This window comes from Phocoena phocoena, chromosome 10 (assembly GCF_963924675.1).
Source record: "Phocoena phocoena chromosome 10, mPhoPho1.1, whole genome shotgun sequence".
Classification (NCBI taxonomy): Eukaryota; Metazoa; Chordata; class Mammalia; order Artiodactyla; family Phocoenidae; genus Phocoena; species Phocoena phocoena.
This window is the reverse complement of record NC_089228.1, coordinates 41,983,069-42,009,219: the sequence shown is the minus strand read 5'-3', so window position 1 is coordinate 42,009,219 and position 26,151 is coordinate 41,983,069. Positions and strand designations below refer to the sequence as shown.

General features: G+C 41.8%; 1 protein-coding gene across 1 annotated transcript in view; it reads left to right on the top strand.

Moving 5' to 3' along the window:
• The first annotated feature begins 1,193 nt into the window (after positions 1 to 1,193).
• LARS2 (leucyl-tRNA synthetase 2, mitochondrial) overlaps positions 1,194 to 26,151 on the top strand; it is a 154,965-nt gene continuing 130,007 nt past the window's right edge. Inside the window, exons 1-2 of the mRNA XM_065886261.1 lie at positions 1,194 to 1,427; positions 7,004 to 7,132. Of these exons, the coding sequence (XP_065742333.1) occupies positions 1,194 to 1,427; positions 7,004 to 7,132 (363 nt within the window). The remainder of the gene's footprint in view (positions 1,428 to 7,003; positions 7,133 to 26,151) is intronic.

The window sequence follows — 26,151 nt, the reverse complement described above, 5'->3', positions numbered from 1 at the left end:
TGACATATATACACTAATATGTATAAAACAGATAACTAATAAGAACCTGCGGTATAAAAAATAATAATAAAATAAAATTCAAATCAAAACAAAACAAAAAATTAATGCCAGCTCAGAGTGCCAGTTTCTTCCTTCATTTCTCTCTGGTTTTGAAAGGTCTGTTTTTGTCTGTTTCTGCACTATAGCTAATGCTGTTATGCAGGAAGGCAGAAATTTTAGGCTATTTAGTCATAAATCTTAAATATTTGATGAACTGTCACCTTAGGCTTTAACACAGTGATAAAACATGAAACTTCTATGAGGTCATTTCTGGAATTCACTTTGGAGGAAACCAATGAAACATTAAAGTTGAATTTTGATTCGCAGCTAGATGTCTTAGTGGGCCCCAACCTGTGGGTTGTATTCCAGAAAACCATAACACTCATCACTGTTCCACATGTTATATACATATTTGTTTGTTTCTTATCTGCTTTTCTCTACTAGTATATAAGTGCCATGAAAGAAGGGACTTTGTTTTTGTTCACTGCTCTATCCCCAGTGCCTAGAATAGTGTGTGGACCTAGTGACACTCAATAAATATTTAGTAGGTGAATGAAGAACTAAATGAATGAGCAGTCTTCTAAATAATGGTTATTTCCTGGCTCAGCCTACTGAGTATACTTAGCTTGTAGTATGTATGAAGAACGCTAATCTTAGCTCAGAGTCTCCGATCTTCCTGGGAGACCTGTGTTCAGATCTCTTCTGATACTTGAGCCTAAGGCCAAGCCCAGATGTGCTTAGAGCTCTTCTGAAGCCTGGACAATGGGAATTAAAGCCTCCTGTACAGACCCTAGGCTGGCCTAAAGGCGAGGGCCGGAGGTGGCTCTGCTGCTTCCCAAGCAAGCAAGCTGTGAGGTTGCAGCAGGAGCTGGCCCAGGTGGTGGTCTCCTTTTGTTCCTATGGGGCTTTTGTATCTTGCTGTTTGGGAGCATCGAACACGTTTAATATTTTCCAATTAAGAAGTTTGTGTTTAGCTCAATTGTACTTCTGAAGTATTCTTTTCAGGGGAAGAAGTCATCAGAATAAGAGGAAAGCATGTGGACAGGCGGGGAGCGCTGGCTGTGCTGAACGGAAGGATGAGCTCGGGGAGGTTCCGGGCGGCTCACACGTGTGCTTTCTGCCCTCTCTTTCAGGGCCTTCCCTCCTTTTGAAGAATGGCTCCTTCTTGGCAGAGGCTGGGTTTATATGCCTCTCTTCTGAAAAGGCAGCTAAATGATGGTCCAGATGTCATCAAATGGGGAAGGAGAGTGATTCCAGGATGTTCCAGAGGTATTTACAGTGCCACGGGAAAGTGGACCAAAGAGTATACGCTGCAGACAAGAAAGGATGTGGAGAAATGGTGGCATCAACGAATAAAAGAACAGGCCTCCAAAATTTCAGAAGCTGATGTGAGTATTCTTTTATATATATATATATATATCTTTTTTTTTTTTTTGGTTGCACCAGGTCTTAGTTGCAGCAGGTAGGCTCCTTAGTTGTGGCATGCGAGCTCTTAGTTGCTGCATGTATGTGGGATCTAGTTCCCTGAACAGGGATCGAACCCGGGCCCCCTGCACTGGGAACTTGAAGTCTTATCCACTGCGCCACCAAGGAAGTCCCATGAGTATTCTAAGAGACGCTGAAAGTGTAGAGAAGAGGGACTAAGAGCTTGGACTGGGGTGAGACTGCCTGAATTCAAATAAGTTATTGAGTATGTGACATTGAGCCAAATTTCTGAATCTCTCTGGGCTTCAACTTTTTTTATCTAAAATGGGCATTGTTAATAGTAGTGCTCACCTGCTTCCCAGGATGCTTGTGAGGGGTACCTGGGATGAGACCGACTTGGTGCTTGGAGGAGTTTCAGTGTGGTGCACATACAAATAAGGTGCATGCAAATGGTGCCACACTGGGCATTCTGGAGCAGCATTTACTGGGGAAGCTCATCAAGACAGGAGCCACAGCAGATGTCAGGTCCTCTGTGGTCCACTGCATGGTGGGGCAGCACACAGGGATCCAGCAGGGTCAGATAGGAGACGCTAGGAGAGGCACCTGGGCCCCTCGGCTGTGGAACTTTTAAGCTCCTGCATATTCTGAGAAGTACCTCCCTCTCCCCTCCCATGACGCTGGCCTCCAGCCCTATTCTGCCATCATGGCTTGGGAGGTACCAGCCCTTCCCAGATGTGATCTGGGACTGGGGTCCAACCTCATGGTTGCAGCTATATAAGTTAGGGGACCCTTGGCTTTTGGTCTGTCTGCACCAGCTCAGCGCTCTACCTGAATTAATTGTCTTAAGCACTTGGCTGTAGCCACTTTCCATGGAGTTCTCTGCTGGAGGCCAGCTCCTTCTCTGGGAGGCCAACCTGCTGGGGATCAGTCTTGCATGCATTAACCCTTACCTCTCGATATTGGTCAAAATGACAAATGGAAGATGTGATTTGTTGAATGAAATGTTGAATCTGATCAGAGCACAGTACTATAAAATAGAGTTTTACTCTTAAATTCTGACCATCCTTTCATAATAGTTACCAGTAAAATAATGCTGACCCTTTATGTTTAATTAAAGAGATTAGGCCAAAGGCAAGCAGTTGAGTAGATATATATCTGCACAAGATGACACTGCTTGAATCGCCTTTCCTGATTCTCCACTCTTATCAGACTCATTCTTTCTATGAGATTGATCATTATGAACAATGAGGGTGGGTAGCTATTTGTATTAAACTGAAGGATGGTTTTCGGCATTAGTTACAAAGAAAATCTGGTATTTAAAGAGATGTAGTGTGTAACACGTGAAATGATAAAAAGCAAGGTTTAAATATATTGCATAATTATACAATAACAGCTTGACTTTTACCTCATTAGGAAGTGAAAATTCTTTGTGGCAACATGACCAGACTAATGTAACTAAATGTATTTTGGAAGCAGACCTTAGGGAGCAGTTTAATTCTCAATGAGGAGCATAAAATTAGCTTTTTTTCTTTTGGTTTAAATTTAGTCACTTCCAGACATTTTGAAGTTGTAGCTTTTTCTTCTTGTGACGTTGCATCCTTAAGCGTATGGTTGTGTAAAAACTTAAATGGATCAAAATAAACTGTGTTTCACTAGTTGGGTAAATAGCTTGAGGGACATTTTGGGTGATCCCCTGGTGGCATTCTATGAGGGTTTGAATCAGGGAACGGCAAAGTGGAGAGAGCACTGGATCGGGAGCCTGAGCAGTAATACTGGCTCTGCCCCCAAATCAGTGCGATCTCATCAGCATCGTTTAACCTCTTTGATCCTCAGATTCTTTGCATTGTTTATCTCACAGGATTGCTTTGAAAATCAAATGAGAAAATATGACTGAACCCATTTTATAAACTGAAAGAGGATAAAAGTGTGTGGTGTGTCTTTGTCAGGAATGAGAATATGACTAGATGCTGGTGGATTTTGAAGAATCTATAATCAACCTCCCTCTGGTATTAGCTACATTTGAAATCCACCTGAATGAGCTTCTAGATGCTGAATATTTTGCCATCATCATCATAATCATTGTTATAAAAAGAACTTCCATTTAATGAGCATTTTACTATGTCAGCCACCATCTTTCCATTGATTATCTCATTTAAATCCTGAATCAACCCTGGGGGTGAGTAATATTATCCTCATTTTGGGGGTAAGAAAACAGGCTCAGAGGGAGGTTTGGTAACTTGTTGAGATGCACAACTCACTTGTGGCAGAGCCCAGGACTCAAACCCAGACACGTTTGATTTCTAAACTCATGCTTTCACCAGGAACCTTCTTTTGCCTTGCCTTTGATTTACAGATTGTAAACTGAGGCCAGAAAGACAAAGGAATTTGCCTAAGGTCTCACAGCTAGTGTCAAAGCTCCACCAGATCCCAGGCTGCAGGCTCCTATTGAGTGGTCCTTCCCCCTCCATCCTCTAGACTCAGCGACAGCTTCAGAGCATGATCTATAAAGAGGCAGAAGTTATCTTTCTCCTGATGTTAGAAGCTGACAAAAATAATAGGACCCACTTATAAATACCGTCCTTTTTCTATCGCTTCCAATCTTAATTTCTTTTAAAGGCTTAAATTCTTACACTTTTATATAATTATGAAAATTTCCCTTTCAATCAGATTCCTACTCAATTATACTATAAACTCCCATAATTCCTTCTTTCCACTCCCAGAGATAGAACTCATTTCATTGTCACAGAGGAAAATGACTTAATTCACACAGAAAAGCAAAAGGCAGGGGCAGGCAATAAGCTGAATACCTTTTCTGCAATAAATAAAAATATTCGTGAATAGTAAAGAGTTTTGCTAGCAATACTTTTCTTTTAAAAAAAATTTATTTATTTATTTATTTTTGGCTGTGTTGGGTCTTCATTGCTGCATGCGGACTTTCTCTAGTTGCTTCGAGCAGGGGCTACTCTTCGTTGGGGTGCGCGGGCCGCTTATCGAGGTGGCTTCTCTTGTTGCGGAGGTGGGCTTTAGGCGCGTGGGCTTCAGTAGTTGTGGTGCACGGGCTCAGTAGTTGTGGCTCACGGGCTCTAGAGCGCAAGCTTAGTAGTTGTGGCGCGTGGGCTTAGTTGTTCTGTGGCATGTGGGATCTTCCCGGACCAGGGCTCTAACCTGTGTCCCCTGCATTGGCAGGTGGATTCTTAACCACTGTGCTACCAGGGAAGCCCAATACTTTTCTATATATATTCTGTAAACTCAGTTTTGTAGTTCTGCTTAGCTAGTATGTAATGAATCCCTTGATTTTGCTATAAATTTAATCTTTGTTGGATAGACATACAAAATGGATATGTTAATGAAGAAGCTATATGTGGAAAATGTTTGGGGCAACATTGTTAAATAAACATTTTAAAATATATGTCACTATAATAAAAACAAAATGATTATAATAAAAAATAGGTTTAATGTAAAAACTTTAAAATGAAAAACTAGAAATAGTTTATATCAAGGATTTTATTGTTTTTTTCAGGTCCCAAAGAACTCTGTAACAGCTGTTTTCCCATGTCCCTAAAAATTCCCAAAGGAAAGGCAGTAGGCCAAATCCATTGCAATGAGTAATGTTTGAATCGAGTGGGTAGTCTGCTTATTTCCGATTCTGCACCAAGTATCAGAACGAGGTCTTGTACTTCCTTTGAGGGATTTGTTTACAAGCTGAGAGGATTGTCTGTCACTTGCCTTCTTAAAGAAGGAAAGTCCTGAGTCCTCACTAACTCCTGAATCTCAAGTCCTCTCTCATGCTCCTGAGGTTTTCCTAAGAGTTATGGATCCACATTAAAGTGCATGATCAACGTGGGGCTTTCCATCCGTTTCTAGAAATCAACAGCAGCTGTCACTTCAGTATTCCAGATTTCCAAGTTTATGTATTATCCAAACTTCTTATTTATTCACTTTTCCCTTCTCTTCCTTCAGGCACCTTTACTTACCACTCAGTTGGTAAGTTCCAGAAGATGGGCAGTACAGAGAAAAGTGCCACTCTGGTCTGTTTTGCCACCCTTTAGTGGCCCTGCTAAAGATTTGTTTAACTTCTTTGCTGAAGGAAGTGTAAAGCAAGGGGTCGAATGAGATTTGGAAAGAATCTGATTTCTGGTTTCTTCTGTTCCCCTGATTACAGTTGGCTGTCAATTATCAGTCATGCAAATACTTACCAAAAAATACCTCCCCAGTCCACACACATACCCAAAAGAGTGGTTATGAATATTCTGTCTTGCATTTGTTTTCATTCATTTTGAAGAAGCAAAGCCTTAAAGAACTCTAGTAGAGCTCACGGAAGGGAGTAAGGACAGAAAGAGAAAAATAGAAGGTGGCACAAAAGTAATGATAACATCAGACAGTCCAGACCCTTAGTGACTAAACAGAAGCAGTTACCTGTTCTCTTGCTTTCTTCAGAGGCACCCCTTCTCCCCCATGGGAGGATTTAAGGTTGGAGAGGGGGAACATTCCTGTCACCTGGACAGGATTGGTGAAGTGTGCTGGGAAAAGTGCCCTTCAGTAATAAGTGCTCTGCAGAGGCCTGTTACCAGGCTTCAGAGCACAAAGGCCGACAAACATTTATCCAACATTTATTAAACTGGGAGGTGGGCGGCCAGGAAGGTGGGGTTGGGGGGGAGGGATGATTAAAACATGGTCCTTGCCCTTGAACAATAGGTCCCCAGTAAGGAATCAATTAAATGATACCACCTTTCCTGTGGAGCCTTGTCCCCTCATGTGCACAAACTCGTGACAGCATTCACCATTTTACTGTGGAAGAACTAAGGTGCCAAAAGTCAGTGTTCCAGTGAGGACCTCCTGCCCTGTGTTCATTCTGTTCCAACGCATTTACCTTTTTTCTGTTTCTCGTGATGAAGCTGCGTCTTTGGAAGTTGGAGAGTTATGTAACCCTGGCCTGAGGCTGCCTGTAGATCACCGCCTGGGAAATAGCTAAAATTTTCTCATTACCTTACCATTTCAACTTTTTCTGTTGAAAGATAAGCTCACAATACAGCAGAGAAACCCGGGACCTGAACCGGTGCCTGAGGACCCTGCTCGTACTGTTCAATCCAAGTCTGCATGCAGCTACAGGGAATTTAGGGAGGGGCTCCATTTTTAGACATGTCACATCTCTGTGATTCACTATTGTTTCCTTGAATTATATGGACATATGTGTCAGAGCTTCATTTGGAAAAACATATAGTTCTTTAAGACCTAGATAGCTGTCCTAAAAGAGAAGCTTTTAAAAGAGAAAAAGACAGATTTAAAAATACATATGGGTAATAGGACTTTGAGGTTGTTTGGCATTATTTTGGACATTCTTTAGGTTAAGCCAGGGCTTTGAAGTTTGGTATTAGGCATTTTTGTCAGTTTACCTTATGGGAACAGTTTTTTAAAAAGAAAACTTTTAAAAATGTTAAATTATTACCTTGAGTAAAATGCCAAAATATTATGTGCATGCAGGTTTCCCCGTGAATGCTTAATAAATACTCATTGTCATTTTTTTGTCATTCTTTCCTAGAAATCAAAGCCCAAGTTTTACGTGCTTTCCATGTTCCCTTATCCTTCCGGCAAGCTGCACATGGGCCACGTGCGTGTATACACCATCAGCGACACCATTGCACGCTTCCAGAAGATGAGAGGGATGCAGGTAAGGCAAGATGCCTGCTGGAATAGCACTTTCCTGCCTGACTCAGGACAATAAGAATGTAGGACAAAGGAAGAAAACCAATCTTAGTTAAGATTAGGACAGCTTTGAAGATAAACGTGAAAAGCTCAGGGTTTCCTCTCATGAATTGGAGGACATAATAAAGCATCCAGATTAATTGAGGGGCAGCCGTGTGTTGGATGTTGTGCTAGGGAGGGAGGTGGGGTGTGGATGCAGTGGAAGGAGGTTACAGATGTGGGTACCACATGATATCTCCTCAGGAGGAGTTCACAGTACAGTGGGGCTGACACGCATAAATAGACAAACATTGAACAGGGGAATGAATCCAATAGTAGAAATGAGGAACAGCGTTCCCTCTGTTCCTCAGTTTCAGTTGCTCTCTTTAAGATGATAAGCTATCTTGGAGGGGGGCGGGTATCCTCCAGGCTCTCTTGAACTTAATTTCTTGTTAATTTTCATAGCCCATATTTAAGTCAGATCATCCCCAAAATAACTGCCAAATATGGTGAAAACTTGTCCAGCCATTTCTAAGTGGTAATGGCAAAAAAGAAGCAAATCTCTGTAATGGTCAACAGTGTGAAAGCCTGTGAGTAGGAAGTGGGACCACAAGAGATTTTTCTCCTTGTATTTGATATTTTCTGTATTCTCTAATGAGCATGTATTTATTTTATGATGGAAAAAGTAAAATTTTCCTAACAAAAAAATATGTGGGGAGTAACAGCTCTGCGGGAGTTGGGGAAGGCTCCGCTAAAGAGGGAGCATCTGTCCTTGAAGGACAAGGCGAAATTTCTTGGGAGAGGAGGAGACGAACCCTTGCACGTCTGATGTTGGTAGACGCCTTCACCCCACTGCCAATTACCCCAGAGCCTGCGCTGTACTCTTTACCAACACGTCATCTGTAAGATGAGGTGGCAATGATCATAGCAGCTTCTTTAACACCTTACAGAGAGAGGCAGGATCAAAGAGGGGCTGAGAGCATGGACCATTGAACCAGATGGCCAGCATTTGAATGCTAGCCCTTAACACTTAGTAGCTGTTCGACTTTTGACTAATTACTAAATTAACGTCTCTAATACCTAGTTTTCTCTCATCTGTAAAATGGGGATAAAATAGTACCTGCCCATTGGACTGTTACAGGGATTGAAAGAGGATGACTATGAAGCACTTAGCACATAGCTGGCACATAAGTACGTAACCAGTAAATATTAGCATCGCCAGTGGAGGGCTGGAGCCTGCTTGTCCCAGTTCCTGAGAGCTGTGGGCATGTCTGCCCAACTTCATGTTAATTATTTGTCACCTTAGTAGCATGAACTCCACCATGGTGGGAGTATTTACATCATGGAAATTAGCAAAGCCTACAAATCAGGGCTTTTTCTGCCAGAGAGTTGATTGTTAAACATTTACTGGCACTGCCACTGGCTGTTGCTATTATTAACCTCTCAGGGTCTATATAAAGGGTATCTGCCCCCTCCCAGTCCTTTATCAAGATTTTCTTTTAGAAAGGTACATGAATCCATTGTCATAATTGGTTTGAAAATTTGTGCTGAACTGACATTGGCAGCAAGAAGTATTCCTAAAAAGGAAGTCAGGGTACAGTGTCTCTTTGTCACTTGTAGAGTTAATGACTTTTACTGTCAGATTCAGAGATTTGCCTTCTACAAGGGATGTCTCCCTGGGCTATGCGAGGTATTATTTTTCCCAGATACTGCTTTCCATCACTTCTGCAATGTTTATTAGAAAGAGGTGGTGCAGAATAAATTGACTCTTGTCATGAAGTATAATATCTGTGTTTCTTCAACTAGATTTATCTTTTTTTTTTTTTTTTTTTTACTTAGGCCAACTTATTTTGGAAAATTAGTGAGTACAGGCCAGTTGCTGAAGATTAAACTTTTACAGCAAAACTGTACATTTATGGTACATTAGCGGATAAGTGGTTGAGGTGGTGTAGGTGGGACTCTAATTCCCTTGGGTGGATGAGACGTTACAGAGAAGGGTCAAGGCAGAACCCCAGGCCCAGAGATAGTGGGACCCTTGTAGGCAGCTTAGGCCCAAAAGACAAAATGGAGTCCCTTACAGTAACTGAAGCCCAAGGTCACGCTGGACCCAGGGACTGAGCAACCCAGGTTTGAACCCCATTGTACCACTTTCTCACTGAGTGACCCTGCACAAGTCATTTAATGTCTGTGAATCCCACTCTCCTTGTCTTTAAAATAGGGATAATAATATAATAATAATTATTTTCCCCTCCTGGGTCATTGTGTGGGTTAAACGAGATAGTACATGTGTCTGGCACATAATGGTCCCTTAATAAGTGGTAGCCCTGATTATTATTTATACTGATCTGACTTACTCTGGGAAGTCATTTAATAAATGAAATGAAATCTAATTCATTTAATAAATGAATCTGCTCTCTTCTGCTTGGGGCCTGCTGCATGGAGTTGCCTTCTGAGAAGCAACTAGACTGCAAATCATACCCTGCTATTTGTATTATCTATCCTGTGACTCGGTTGGTTCCTGAAACCACTCTTTGTTTTTTGGTTTATGGTATCTTAGTCATTGTGACCAGCAGGCACCTAGGGTTCCCTCTGTTCCTCAGTTTCAGTTGCTCTCTTTAAGATGATAAGCTATCTTGGAGGGGGGCGGGTATCCTCCAGGCTCTCTTGAACTTAATTTCTTGTTAATTTTCATAGCCCATATTTAAGTCAGATCATCCCCCAAATAACTGTCAAATATGGTGAAAACTTGTCCAGCCATTTCTAAGTGGTAATGGCAAAAAAGAAGCAAATCTCTGTAATGGTCAACAGTGTGAAAGCCTGTTGAGCTTCCTGTTGTTTTAAAATCCTTCTTTCGCAATGTCAGGACTAGTCCCAGGGATTGGGATTCAGGTCAGGTTCAGTGATCCTTACTCTAAGGAGGGAAGGAATATCTGCTCTGCAATAGCAAGGTCTGACATGTGTATTGATTAATTCATTCGGTACATAGTCCTTGGGTACCAGCTTTTCCAAACACCGGCCTTTCTACTGTATTATATAGTAGTATTGGAGTCTTAGGTTCAAAATCAGTCAGTAGGCCTAGGAAAAATTCAGTAAGCTTGCCCTTTTCTATAATTTGTTAATTTGTTGGTAGATTTGCTTAATTCTTTTTTTTTTTAAGATTTATTTATTTATTTGGTTGTGCTGGGTCTTAGTTGCAGCAGGTGAGCTCCTTAGTTGTGGCAGCTAGTCTCCTTAGTTGTGGCTCACCGGCTCTTTAGTTGTAGCACGTGGTCTCCTTAGTTGTGGCAGGTGGGCTTCTTAGTTGCAGCTCGCCAGCTCCTTAGTTGCAGCACGTGGGCTCCTTAGTTGTGGCATGCGAACTCTTAGTTGCAGCATGCATGTGGGATCTAGTTCCCTGACCAGGGATTGAACCCAGGTCCCCTGTATTGGGAGCACGGAGTCTTATCCACTGCACCACCTGGGAAGTCCCTGATTTGCTTAATTCTTTTTTTATTATTACTATTATTTTAAAAAATTAATTTATTTATTTTTGGCTGCACTGGGACTTTGTTGTTGCACGCGGGCTTTCTCTAGTTGCAGAGAGTGGGGTCTACTCTTTGTTGCGGTGCACGGGCTTCTCATTGCGGTGGTTTCTCTTGTTGCAGAGCACAGCCTCCAGGCATGCGGGCTTCAGTAGTTGTGGTTCGCGGGCTCTAGAGCACAGACTCAGTAGTTGTGGTACATGGGCTTTGTTGTTCCACGGCATGTGGGATCTTCCCAGACTGGGGATCGAACCCGTGTCCCCTGCATTGGCAGGAGGATTCTTAACCACTGCGCCACCAGGGAAGCCCCCTGATTTGCTTAATTCTTGAATGGAGGTATGGAAGTCATTCTAAGGCACATAAGAACAGTAGATGAGAAGTAAAAAGTGGAGTGACCTTTGCACCAAGTCTGCTCTCTTCAAGGCCACCAGTGACCTCCCTGGATGTGTCTCTGTCATCCTGTCTCATCTCAGTGGCATGTAATACAGTAGACCATTTCCCCCTCTGTGAAAGACTGTGCTCTTGGCATGAGACCCACTCTCCAGGTTTTTTTGCTGCAACTTGGTTTCTTCCTCCCAGTTTACTCCACAAGGTTTTCCTGCTCCGCTCCATCTTTGCATACTCTTATCAGGTTGGAAAGTTCTGCTTTAAAGGCAGACCTCAGAGATTGTGTGGGCTTTGTTCCAGACCACTGCAATAAAGTGGATATCGCAATAAAGTGAGTCACAGGAATTTTTTGGTCCCAGTGCATATAAAAGTAATGTTTACATTATATTGTGGTTTGTTGTGTGCGATAGCATTATGTCTTTAAAAAAATGTACACACCTTATTAAAAAATAATGCTGTTGGAAAAATGGTGCCAATAGACTTGCTCAACGAAGGGTTGCCACAAACCTTCAATTTGTAAAAAGCACAGTATCTATGAAGTACAGTAAAGCAGAGTGCAGTGCAGTAAGGTTATTCCTGTATTCCTAGTTTGCTCAGAATTTTTATCATGAATGGGTATTGAGTTTTGTTATATGCCTTTTCTGCATCTATTGAGACAATACATGGTTTTTCTCCTTTAATCTGTTAATGTGATGTATTATGTTGATTGATTTTTTAAAAATATTAAACCAACGTTGTGTTCCTAGGACAAATTTCATTTGGTCATGATGTACTTTTTAGAATGTATATATTGCTGTATTCATTTGTCAATATCCCTATGTGCCTGAAAGACACTGACCTGTAATTTACTTTTCTTGTAATATCTTTGTATTTAATATCAGGCTTATGCTAGCCTCATAAAACAAGCTAGGAAGTGTTCCCTTCTTCCCACTTTCTGAATGTGTTGTGTATTATTAGTGTTATTTCTTTCTTTATTGTTCAGTAACATTCACCAGTGATGGTATCTTGACCTAGAGCTTTCTTTGTGGGAAGTTTTTAAATTACAGTTCTATTTCTTTAATGGATATAAGGCTATTCAGATCTTCTGATTTTTTTTTTTTTCTGTGTCAGTTTTAATTTGTGTTTTTCGAGGGATTTGTCTACCCTACCTCAGATTCTGTTCTAGACTGCCTTCTCTTTTTTTTCTCTATCCACTTTCCCTAGGTAGGCTCTATCCTCTTTAGTTTAAATATGATACTTTAAAAAATTATAAACATTTCCAACACAGGAGTACAGAGAACATTATTCTAAATACTCAGACCCGCCATCCTGATATAATAGATATTACCATTTAATCTTGTTAATCTCAGCTTTTTTTCTTCTATGTTGCAGATACAGTTGTGCCTCTCCACAATCAGATTCCAGTCCTTCAGTTAAAAAAAAAACTAGTGTCTATCCTTTGCCTTCATGTTTTCATGCTTTTATTCTATGTATTGTTTATGGATACATACACACTTGTGTATAGTATTGTGTATTTTGAGTCAGTTCAAAATACACAATAGTTTATAGTTCATCCATTATAAGTGCTTATAGTTCATCCATTAAGTGCTGTATCATTATGACAATATTTAATTATCTATTTTCACATTGATAGAGTTTTAGGTTGTTTTAGATTTTTGTTCCAATGAACATCCTTGCACCTGACTGTTAGCCTGTGGGAGAAGTGGCATTGCTGGGTCATAGAGTATACACTCCTCAGCATAAATATGTCTTGCCAAATTGCTTTCCAAAATGTTGGTGCCAATTTATATTCCTACCAGAAATAAATGGCATTTCGTATAGCCCTACATCCCTGACAATACTTACTAATGTTAGGCTTTTAAATCTTTGTTAATTTGATATATGGGAAATGGCATCTAATTGTGTTTTCAGTTTACATTTTCCTGAGTTCTGTCCTAGTGAAGCTATTTTTTATCTATTTAAGTTTCCTCTTCTCTGATTGGCTTGCTCACATTATTTGCCAAGTTCCTCTTGGGTTGTTTGTCTTTTTCATATTGTTCTTACCGTTCATATAGTTCTTTTTTTTTTTTGGGAGGGGGTCTCAGTTGCTGTTCTCAGGCTTTCTCTAGTTGAGGTGAGCAGGGGCTACTCTTCATTGCTGTGTGCGGGCTTCTCATTGTGGTGGCTTCTCTTGCTGCAGAGCACGGGCTCTAGGCTCACAGGCTTCAGTGGTTGCAGCACGTGGGCTTCAGTAGTTGTGGCGCACGGGCTGTAGGGCGTACAGGCTCTAGGGCACGTGGGCTTCAGTAGTTGTGGCTCGTGGGCTTAGTTGCTCTGCGGCGTGTGGGATCTTCCCGGACCAGGGATCGATCCCGTGTCCCCTGCATTGGCAGGTGGATTCTTAACCACTGCGCCACCAGGTAAGTCCCTCATATAGTTCTTTATATGGTCTGGATTATTGATTCTTTGTTAGTTAAATACAGTGCAAATGTCTTCTCCCAGCCTGTGGTTTGTCCTTGTATTTTGTGAGCCCGCCAGACCACAGATTGTAATTTGGGTTTGAGAATGGACAAGAATGATGATTTGGAAAGTTCAAGGTTGCTTTTACTTTGGTTTCCTCCTGTAGCAGCAAAGGAGAGAAATAAGACAAGAGTGTAAGCAGATCATTGGGGTCCCCCATGTTCTTGTTGTAGTCAGTGGAGATGTGCCTGAGGCCATGATCATCACAGTTCTCTTGGGGAAACCTAAAGTCACAAAGCTGGCCAGGCCTTGGGCATACAAGTAAATTACATGTGGACTTGGCAAGTGGAGAGGGAGGTGGTTTGGGGGTGATGAGTTGATCAGGAATCTGTGACTTTAGTCAGTGGCAGTGGCCTCCCACCCGCCTCCTACCTCACAGATTTGTTGCAGGGTTCATGTGCAATGATCAATGAGAAAACTCTAAAAACCATAATGCAATTTTCCAGTGTAACCCAATTAATAATAGCAGTAATACGGTAGTCCTGAGGTTTGGATGTTTAAGCGGGGACCACTTGAAGCCAGAGATAAATTATTCTCTTTCAGGAGTCAGAAAAGACCACAGTGCCATTTGGTTTCTTAAACCCATACAATGTCTGATGACATATTTAAAGTTTAGCACCATATGGTGATTTTGTTGTGTTTTCATATGTTGTGTGCGCAGATGGTTAGAAAATAAAATTACCCACCTCCCACCTCAGCTGGTCTCCTCAGCACCTTCTGGGCCAGAAGCGGGGCAATTAAAGCATCAAGCTGCCAAGTCCCCCTCACAGAGTTGGACCTTGAGTAATTTGTCTCAGGCAAAACACCGCAGGGCACTGCCCAAGTAGTGTTTTCCGCTTGGGCCTTTTTGCTATTTCCTGTGGAGGAGGAAGGAAATTGAGGCTATGTGTCTGGCAGCTGCATGATCATAATGCAGTTACCCACAAATATCAGGAAGTGAGGGGAGTTCTTAGCAAGTGAACCATAATATACGTTTCATCAGCTTTCAGTTGGCCAGTCAGTCAACAAATGTTTATGAAGTGCCCAGAGAATGCATCGCATGGCATTTAGTTTTCAGATTTTCTAATCTCTGGAGCATCTGAAAGTAGAGAGTAGATTTCCAGGGCTTATCCTCTCAGATGTAATTTGAAAGGGACATTGAGTTGCTAGTCCAGTATTTTGATTGGAAACTGCCTGATTTATCTGCCTCACATTCCCAGAGGTCTTCTGTTTTGGGTCTAGTTGCTGTCATTTAGATTCTTTACCCTGAAGTATTTGCTTCATTTTGATCCCCAACCTGTAATAATAGTGAGTTATTAAACTTGCTAAACAAAATTAAATGTTGTGTTTCTCATTTCTTGGAAATAAAGTGTTGAATCTACTCCACAGAAACCACAGCACTCTCTGAAAATAGCAATTTTTTTCAGAAGCAGTAACCATGGTTGCTCTTAATTAGAAGCTGAATTGGTTTCAAATATAAAGTTTTGTTTTATGATGAAAGGGAGAGAAAGCTGGTCATTCCTGGGGAATTGGTACTTCTCTCTCATTGGGAGGGCAGACAATCAGCTGCCCCAGCTTCCTTCCCTTCTTAACCTCCAAAGTCTTCTTAACTCTCCTTCATCTTCCTTCCCATGCTGGAGGAAGAACTGTACTTTTGCCTGTTCATTTCTTCCTTCTTAAAAAAAGTATTTTTAAATTGTACGTAAAATTCCATATTCTCCCCTTTAAAAAGGAGAGATACAACATAGATAAGGCTACAGTCCCCTTTGACTACCCACTCCCCCCAGGCCCTTCTAGACAGTGATCCCTATCATTTTCCAGGGTATATCCCTCCAGAGCCTCATCTGTACATTGTCACCTGTAACTGTGTTCTCCTGTATCCCTTCTAGTCTGCTTGCCATCCATCCTGCCTGCCAACCCTGAGATGCCCATAGCTTTGCCCAGATGGAGGCAAGAGGTCCTGTTGGGTAAGCCATGGTCATGTGACTGGGTCCACACCGGAGGCTGTCCTAGCTTGAGCTTCTAGGTCTCGCTTCCTGGCCAGCTCTGTCTAACTTGACAGGGCTCTGATCCCTGTGTTTGCCCCTCATCAGTAGCTGGCCCTCACTCCCCTTTGATATCTCGAGTCATGGTAAATTTTGCAGTCCTGTAGTGTTCCTGTGCTGGTCTTTGACTAGTTTGCTGTCAGATGGATCTCCTGCTTTGCTTGGTATGGTGGAAGGGCAGAACTCTGCAGGCCACATTTCCCAAGCTCTGGTGTCAGCTGGCCTCTGGCTGGTTTTGGACAGGAAGAATTCTGGCAAGATTGTAGGGGAGGAGGAAGGAAGAAGCCAAGGAATTTCTCTCTCTCTGACCTGGTTAGTATCTCCTTCATTATTCCAGTTCCGTTTGGCCAGACCTGCCTCTTTCAGCTTCTGCAACTGATCTCAGCCTTTGGGTTCAGTTATCTCTGCTTCCTCCCTTTGTTCCTTCAGTCTAGAAGTGGGGGCAGTGTCCCACTCGTCCTAATTTCTGGGTTGTTTCCCTGTCCTCTTGGCTTCTCACTCAATTTAAAATACTTAGAGCATTTGTTAGAAGAACAGCTGGAAATGATGGTTTTTTACACCCTGGGAGTTTATTTTATGATTTCCAAGTTATACCTGCCAGGACTTCTTGATTCCCTTTCTACTGAAAGCACTCATCCAAGAAGAGGTTAACACCTAGGGGATTGAGAGGGCTCAGGTGGCCCTAAAATATAAATCCAGATGTTGGTGGGCAGGTTGTTGTTGTTGTTGTTTTTAGGATAAATTGTCTAGTTGGCATATGTGAACTGTAGGTTTAGTTACTTGTGGAACTATGGAAGGATTAAACCAAGTTATGGTGATAGAAAAGAATAGAAATTTTAGAAGCCAAAAGGAGAGTTTAGAGTTCCTCCAGTGAATGTTTTTGATACTCTTGCCCATAGAGAAATCACAGACAAGAAAGTGGGCATTATATATCCAGAATGGGGGTATTTGATCTGGATGATGTAGAGCAGCGGTCCCCAACCTTTTTGGCACCAGGGACCGGTTTTGTGGAAGACAGTTTTTCCACGGACCACGGGTTGGGGGGGATAGTTTCGGGATGATTCAAGCACATTACTTTATTGTGCACTTTATTTCAATTATTATTACATTGTAATATAGAATGAAATAATTATACAACTCACCATAATGCAGAATCAGTGGGAGCCCTGAGCTTGTTTTCACTTGCCACTCACTGATAGGGTTTTGATATGAGTCTGCAAGTAATTGATTTATTATGGTCCCTGTGCAGTCAAACCTCTCTGCTAATAATCTGTATTTGCACCCACTCCCCAGTGCTAGCATCACTGCCTCATCTCCACCTCAGATCATCAGGCATTAATTTCTCATAAGGAGAGTGCAACCTAGATCCCTCGCATGCACAGTTCACAGTAGGGTTCGCGCTCCTATGAGAATCTAATGCTGCCACTGATCTGACAGGAGGCGGAGCTCAGGCAGTAATGCGAGTGAAGGGGAGCTGCTGTACATACAGATGAAGCTTCGCTCGCTCGCCCGCCTGCCCGCCGCTCACCTCCTGTTGTCCGGCCCAGTTCCTAGCAGGCCATGGACCTGTACCAGTCCATGGCCCAGGGGTTGGGGACCCCTGATGTAGAAGAGACCAAGAGGTGAACGAGGTGGGCAAAGACAGCACTGACACGGTGTCTTTTAAATAAATAGGCTATAACAATTTGACCAGCAACTAGAATCTGCTGCCCAGGGGAAAGGGACAGGCTTTGGTATTTTGTAATCTTGTTATAGGTCTTTATTTTGTTCCTCCTGGACAGTAGTGAGTCATCTTATGGCACAAGAGTGAGTTCTGCCCTTGGTCACTGGATGTCTGGGAAACCCAAGGTGTAGAATTGATTAGACCCTTTCCTGTTTCGTAGAAACTTGGTTCACAGGGACATTGAATCCAGTGGTCCAGCCCATGGTGGAAAGAACTGTCCTGACTCCCCACAGTCTGTATTCCAGGTCAGACATTTGTTTTTTGTTAATTTTAGGTAAGACTGTGAAATATTAAGAAGCTTTAAGATTTTTCTAACTTTCTTTTCTTAATAGATCTTTATTGGAGTATAATTGCTTCACAATACTGTGTTAGTTTCTGTTGCACAACAGAGGGACTCAGCCATATGCATACACATGTCCCTGTATGCCCTCCCTCTTGAGCCTCCCTCCCATCCTCCCTATCCTACCCCTCTAGGTCATCGCAAAGCACCGAGCCAGTCTCCCTGTGCTACGCTGCTGTTTCCCACCAGCCAACTGTTTTACATTCAGTAGTGTATATGTCCAGTCACTGCTACTCTCACTTTGCCCCAGCTTTGCCCTCCCACCCCATGTTCTCAAGTCCATTTTCTATGTCTATTTCTTTATTCCTGCCCTGCAGCTAGGTTCATCAGTACTATTTTTTTTTTAAGATTCCATATATATGTGTTAGCATATGGTATTTGTTTTTCTCTTTCTGACTTATTTCACTCTGTATGACAGTCTCTAGGTCCATCCACCTCACTACAAATAATTCAATTTCATTTCTTTTCATGGCTGAGTAATATTCCATTGTATATATGTGCCACATCTTCTTTATCCATTCATCTGTCGATGGACATTTAGGTTGCTTCCATGTTCTGGCTATTGTAAATAGTGCTGCAGTGAACATTGTGGTACATGCCTCTTTTTGAATTATGGTTTTCTCAGAGTATATGCCCAGTAGTGGGATTGTGAGTCATATGGTAGTGCTATTTTTAGTTTTTTAAGGAACCTTCATACTGTTTTCCATAGTGGTTATATCAATTTACATTCTCACCAACAGTGCAGGAGGGTTCATCACACCTTTTTCAGCATTTATTGTTTCTAACTTTTTTGATAATGGTCATTCTGACCACCCTGAGGTGATAACCTCATTGTAGTTTTGATTTGCATTTCTCTAATGATTAGTGATATTGAGCAGCTTTTCATGTGCCTCTTGGCCATCTGTATATCTTCCTTGGTGATGTCTACTTAGGTCTTCTGCCCATTTTTTAACTGGATTGTTTGTTTTTTCTGATATTGAGCTCCATGAGCTCTTTGTATATTTTGGAGATTAATCCTTTATCTGTTGTTTCATTTGCAAATATTTTCTCCCATTTTGAGGGTTGTCTTTTTGTCTTGTTTATGGTTTCCTTTGCTGTGCAAAAGCTTTTAAGTTTAATTAAGTCCAATTTGTTTATTTTTGTTTTTATTTCCATTACTCTAGGTGGTGGGTCCAAGAAGATCTTGGTGTGGTTTATGTCAAAAAGTGTTTTTCCTATGTTTTCCTCTAAGAGTTTTATAGTGTCTGGCCTTACATTTAAGTCTTTAATCTATTTGGAATTTATTTTTGTGTATGGTGTTAGGTAGTGTTCTAATTTCATTCTTTGACATGTAGCTGTCCAGTTTTCCCAGCACTACTCATTGAAGAGGCCGTCTTTTCTCCATTGTATGTTCTTGCCTCCTTTGTAATAAATTTGATGCCCATATGTGCGTGGGTTTATCTCTGGGCCTTCTATCTTGGTCCATTGATCAACGTTTCTGTTTTTGTGCCAGTACCATATTGTCTTAATTACTGTAGCTTTGTAGTATAGTCAGAAGTCAGGGAGTCTGATTCCTCCAGCTCTGTTTTTTTCCCTCAAGACTGCTTTGGCTATTCAGGGTCTTTTGTGTCTCCATACAAATTTTAAGATATTTTGTTCTACTTCTGTAAAAAATGCCATTGGTAATTTGATAGATTGAATCTGTAGATTGCTTTGGGTAGTATAGTCATTTTCACAATGTTGATTCTTCCAATCCAAGAACATGGTATATCTTTCCATTTGTTGGTATCATCTTTAATTTCTTTCATCAGTGTCTTTTAGTTTTCTGCATACAGGTCTTTTGTCTCTCTAGGTAGGTTTATTCCTAGTTATTTTGTTCTTTTTGTTGCAGTGGTAAATGGGAGTGTTTCCTTAATTTCTCTTTCCGATTTTTCATCATTAGTGTATAGGAAGGCAAGAGATTTCTGTGCATTAATTTTGTATCCTGCAACTTTACTAAATTCATAGAGTAGCTCTAGTAGTTCTCTGGTGGCATCTTTAGGATTCTTTATGTATAGTACCATGTCATCTGCAAGCAGTGACAGTTTTACTTCTTTTCCAATTTGTATTCCTTGACTTCTAAAACTATGTTGAATAACAGTGGTGAGAGTGGATATCCTTGTCTTGTTCCTGATCTTAGAGGAAATGCTTTCCGTTTTTCACCATTGAGAATGATGTGTGCTGTGGGTTTGTCGTATATGGCCTTTATTATGTTGAGGTAGGTTCCCTCCATGCCCACTTTCTGGAGAGTTTTTATCACAAATGGGTGTTGAATTTTGTCAAAAGCTTTTTCTGCATCTGTTGAGGTGATCATATGGGGTTTTTTTCTTCAGTTTCTTAATATGGTGTATCACATTGCTTGATTTGCGTATATTGAAGAATCCTTGCATCCCTGGGATAAATCCCACTTGATCATGGTGTATGATCCTTTTAATGTGTTGTTGGATTCTGTTTGCTAGTATCTTGTTGAGGATTTTTGCATCTATATTCATCAGTGATATTGGTCTGTAATTTTCATTTTTTGTAGTATCTTTGTCTGGTTTTGGTATCAGGGTAATGGTGGCCTCATAGAATGAGTGTGGGAGTATTCCTTCCTCTGCAGTTTTTTGGAAGAGTTTGAGAAGGATGGTTGTTAGTCCTTCTCTAAATGTTTGATAGCATTCACCTGTGAAGCCATCTGGTCCTGGATTTTTGTTTGCTAGAAGATTGTTAATCACAGTTTCAGTTTCATTACTTGTGATTGGTCTGTTCATATTTTCTATTTCTTCCTGGTTCAGTCCTGGGAGGTTATACCTTTCTAAGAATTTGTCCATTTCTTCCAGGTTGTCCATTTTATTGGCATAGAGTTGCTTGTAGTAGCCTCTTAGGATGCTTTATATTTCTGTGGTGTCTGTTGTAACTTCTCCTTTTCCACTTCTAATTTTATTGATTTGAGTCCTCTCCCTCTTTTTCTTGATGAGTCTGGCTAATGGTTTATCAATTTTGATTATCTTCTCAAAGAACCAGCTTTTAGTTTTATTGATCTTTGCTATTGTGTTCTTTGTTTCTATTTCATTTATTTCTGCTCTGATCTTTACGATTTCTTTCCTTCTGCTATCTTTGGGTTTTGTTTGTTCTTCTTTCTCTAGTTCCTTTAGGTGTAAGGTTAGATTGTTTATTTGAGATTCTTCTTGTTTCTTGAGGCAGGCTTGTATAGCTATAAACTTCCCTCTTAGAACTGCTTTTGCTGCATCCCACAGGTTTTGGATCATCGTGTTTTCATTGTCATTTGTCCCTAGGTATTTTTTGATTTCCTCTTTGATTTTTTTTTTTTGTTTTTGCGGTACGCGGGCCTCTCACTGTTGTGGCCTCTCCCGTTGCGGAGCACAGGCTCCGGACGCGCAGGCTCAGCGGCCATGGCTCACGGGCCCAGCCGCTCTGCGGCATGTGGGATCTTCCCGGACCGGGCCACGATCCCGTGTCCCCTGCATCGGCAGGCGGACTCTCAACCACTGCGCCACCAGGGAAGCCCCTCCTCTTTGATTTGTTCAGTGATCTCTTGGTTATTTAGCAACTTATTGTTTAGCCTCCATGTGTTTGTGGTTTTTACATTTTTTTCCCTGTAATTCATTTCTAATCTCAGAGCCTTGTGGTCAGTAAAGATGCTTGATATGATTTCAGTTTTCTTAAAAATTTACTGAGGCTTGATTTGTGACCCTAGATGTGATCTGTCCTGTAGAATGTTCCATGTGCACTTGAGAAGAAAGTGTAATCTGCTGTTTTTGCATGGAATGTCCTATAAATATCAGTTAAATCTATCTGGTCTATTGTGTCATTTAAAGCTTCTGTTTCCTTATTAATTTTCTGTTTGGATGATCTGTCCATTGGTGTAAGTGAGGTGTTAAAGTCCCCCACTATTATTGTGTTACTGTCAATTTCCTCTTTTATAGCTGTTAGCAGTTGCCTTATGTATTGTGGTGCCCTTATGTGGGTGCATATATATTTATAATTGTTATATCTTCTTCTTAGATTGATCCCTTGATCATTATGTAGTGTCCTTCCTTGTGTCTTGTAACATTCTTTATTTTAAAGCCTATTTTATCTGATATGAGTATTGCTACTTCAGCTTTCTTTTGATTTCCATTTGCATGGAATATCTTTTTCCATCCCCTCACTTTCAGTCTGTATGTGTCCCTAGGTCTGAAGTGGGTCTCTTGTAGACAGCATATATATGGGTCTTGTTTTTGTATCCATTCAGCCAGTCTATGTCTTTTGGTTGGAGCATTTAATCTATTCACGTTTAAGGTAATTATCGATGTGTATGTTCCTATGACCATTTTCTTAATTGTTCTGGGTTTGTTTTTATAGGTCCTTTTCTTCTCTTGTGTTTCCTGCTTAGAGTAGTTTCTTTAGCATTTGTTGTAGAGCTGGTTTGGTGGTGCTGAATTCTCTTAGCTTTTGCTTGTCTGAAAAGCTTTTGATTTCTCCATCAAATCTGAATGAGATCCTTGCTGGGTAGAGTAATCTTGGTTGTAGGTTTTTCTCTTCCATCAGTTTAAGTATATCCTGCCACTCCCTTATGGCCAGCAGAGCTTCCGCTGAAAATCAGCTGATAACCTTATGGGGATTACTTTGTAACGTTGTTTTTTGTTTTTCCCTTGCTGCTTTTTTTTTTTTTTGCGGTACGCGGGCCTACTCACTGTTGTGGCCTCTCCCATTGCAAAGCACAGGCTCCGGACGCGCAGGCTCAGCGGCCATGGCTCATGGGCCCAGCCGCTCTGCGGCATGTGGGCTCTTCCTGGACCAGGGCACGAACCCGTGTCCTCTGCATTGGCAGGCAGACTCCCAACCACTGCGCCACCAGGGAAGCCCTCCCTTGCTGCTTTTAATATTTTATCTTTGAATTTAATTTTTGTTAGTTTGATTAATATGTGTCTTGGTGTGTTTTTCCTAGGGTTTATCCTGTATGGGACTCTCTGTGCTTTCTGGACTTGGGTGACTATTTCCTTTCCCATGTTAGGGAAGTTTTCAACTATAATCTCTTCAAATATTTTCTCAGACCCTTTCTTTTTCTCTTCTTCTTCTGGGACCCCTATAATTCGAATGTTGGTGTTTTTAGTGTTGTCCCAGAGGTCTCTGAGTTTGTCTTCAATTCTTTTCATTCTTTTTTCTTTATTCTGATCTTATTTTCACCATTTTGTCCTCCAGCTCACTTATTTGTTCTGTTTCAGTTATTGTGTTTTTGATTCCTTCTAGTGTATTTTCCATTTCTGTTATTGTGTTGTTCATCTTTGTTTGTTTGTTCCTTAGTTCTTCTAGATCTTTGTTAAACATTTCTTGTATTTTCTCCATCAGTGCCTCCATTCTATTTCTGAGATTCTGGATCATCTTTACTATCATTACTCTGAATTCTTTTTCAGGTAGATTGCCTATTTCCTCTTCATTTATTTGGTCTTGTAGGTTTTTACCTTGCTCCTTCATCTGTGACATATTTTTTTGCCATCTCATTTTTTTTTTTTTTTTTTTTTTTTTTTTTATGAGTGGGATTGTGTTCCTGTCTTACTGGTTGTTTGGCCTGAGGCTTCCAGCCCTGGAGTTTGTAGGCTATTGGGTAGAGCTGGGTCTTGGTGCTGAGATGAGGAACTCCGTGAGACCTCACTTGGATGAATATTCCATGGTTTCTGAGGTTCTCTGTTAGTCCAGTGGTTCAGACTCAGACCTCCCACCACAGGATCTTTGGCCTGACCCCAGGCTCGTGAACTAAGTTCCCACAAGCCGCCTGGGGTGGCAAAAACAAATAAATAAAATGAAAAAAAAGAACAATAACAAAGTAAAAAATAAAATAGCCTAGGAAACTAACAGATATGTTAGGAAAAATATAAAAATAAAATTATAGATGCATCAACAACTTGAAGGTACATCAGTACCACAATAGTAAAAAAAGTGGAGGAGGGAAAAGAAAAAAAAAGTGGAGGCGGGGAAGGCCTTTGCTGTGGAGGGCGGGGCCTAAGCAAAGGCAAGGTTTGGGTAGTGGGTAGGGCCGATGCTCAGGACCCGTGGGGCTGGGAAAGGCCCTGGGGGCTGTGGGGGGGTGTAACTTAGGCTCAAGGAACAGAAGGGGCCCAGGTGTGCCCCCCACCTCTGGTCTCAGATGGTAGGGGACCTCACCTGGGAGCCCAGCAGGCTTCCTGGGCTCGAGTGGGTGGGGCAAACGCCCTCTTCTCCTCTCCTCTGGTCTGGGAGGGCCCCTCCTGCCTGCTTCTACTGATCTCCCTAGCCTCCCTCCTATGCCCCCAAGGACCGACGCAGCCTGGAGGGGGGTTTGGAGGACAGGTACCGGCTTGGGAGCTCAGCAGGCTCCCCTGCCCAAGTGGGCCAGGCGATCCCGCTCTGCTCCTCTCCCACGCTTCCCAGAGAGTCCCTCCTGCCTGCCTCTCCTGATCTCACCAGCCTCAGGGGCGTCAATCCTGTCTGACCTCCACTTCTTCTCTGCCCTCAGCCCCCCTACGTCCTACCGGTTCACTTTGGGGTTCCTCCTGTCTCCTTGGGCATCAGAGTCCCCCACCAGCAGCAGGCAGGTGCCCTAGTTATGGGGAGGCGCTAACTCTGCGTCTTCCCACACCACCCTCTTGACTCTTCCTTCCCTAACTATATTTTCATAGACAGCTTGGGGTAACATGTGAACTAAGAATATCTTTTCATGTTAATTTCATCTGAAAACAAAAATAGAAATGAATAAGTATATTACATAAATCCAGACTGATTTTTTGACTGTCTCTGTATTGACTTTATTTAAAAACATGGATGGTAACCTAACAATGTTAATAGGCAGAAACATTGAACTGGTGCCATTTTGGCAGTTCCAATGAAGAAACCAAGTGATAATTAAGTTTTCCTCTTTCTTGTGGAACATGGTTATACAACAGTTACATTATTCTGCCAGCGAAGTAGCCCTAGGAGAATTAAAGCATCGCTGGAAGCTGTACTCTAGTGTTATCCATGGAAGTATTTCAGAACTTTCTACTAATCAAGCACAAATCCCCAACATGGGATTATTATTATTTTTAGCTCTTGAAAATTAAAAAGAGAAATCTGTGAAGGAAATGTTTTTCATCTATGGGTTAAGCAGTACTCAAGAGAAAGCTGTATTCTAAAGGGTGAGTGTTTTAGTCAGGGTTCTTGGCTACCAGGGACTGAAACCCAACTCAGACCAGTTTAAGCAAAAAAGGAGGTTTTGTGTGTTTTTATAAATCCTGGTGTAACTCACAGAACCAAAGGAAATGTTGTAGGAATGGGGCCCACTAGGAATTGGGCCCGTGTCCTGGGAGCACATCAGTATCCCTAGTCTCTGCCTCCCATTTCTGCATCTGTCCACATGCCAGCAGTATTTTCTTAGACATCTCCACCAGGTGCTCCCTCTGTGGCCAGAGGGGTGGGTTTTGTGATTTGCCGTCTGCAGCAGGACCATATGAAGTAGGAGGAGGAGCATTTTGCCAGAAGGGGAGGGTGCTGTTTGGAAAGATGAAACGCTTTGGGTAGGACACATTTAGCAAGAGGAAAAGAGACCTCAGGTCTGAAAGATCAACTGGATTGGGTTATGTTTTGACAACTTCCTAAAACTACGTAGACTAGATATTCCTAGGGAATGTTAGAATATTTTTAAAAGACATGTATACACACACACACGTACTTAACATATTTTGTACAGATGTCCATGATACGTTAAATGAAAAAAAAGGTCATAAAATAGTGTATGACAGGTTCTATTTCCATAAAAACAAACCATCCAGCTCCTATATATATGTGTGTGTGTGTGTGTGTGTGTGTGTGTGTGTGTGTGTGTGTGTGTATCTTTGTTTGAGTGAAGAGAAAGTTGTGGAAGGATACAAAGGCTGACATTGTTGGTTACATCAAGGAGTTGAGAATAGGAGTTGGGGCTGGGGGAGATGATCAGCTTTGCCTTTATATATCATGTATTGTGTCATTTCACTTGTTAAAATAAGCTTGTGTTATGCTCGTAATTTGAGAAACATCCAATGAAGGAAAAAGAAGAGGAGCCTATTCCGACTGACCTCAGGAGCGTGGATGCAGGGATTGAATGTGATAGCTTGGGAGTCATGTCATTTTTTTTTGTGGCTGTGCCGCATGGCTTGCGGGATCTTAGTTCCCTGACCATGGATTGAATCCGGGCTCTTGGCAGTGAGAGCGCGGAGTCCTAACCGCTGGACTGTGAGGGAGTTCCGCGGGAGTCATGTTATCTTAGGCTGGCAGGCCAGGGCATTCCACTCTTCCCAGATTTCCAGGACTGGGAAGCACGGCAGAGGATGTTGCAAACCAGACTGGAGCAGCAGCAAACTGGAGAGATCCACAGCACTGTTATTCACCAAGTCTGTATCCCGTACAGAAAGCAGACCTGAGTGGATCAGACCTACCACCACCCCTGATATAGCAAAATCTACTGGGCAGGGCCCTTCCTACCCAGCACACAGATGGCTGCTTCTGCTCATGGACTGC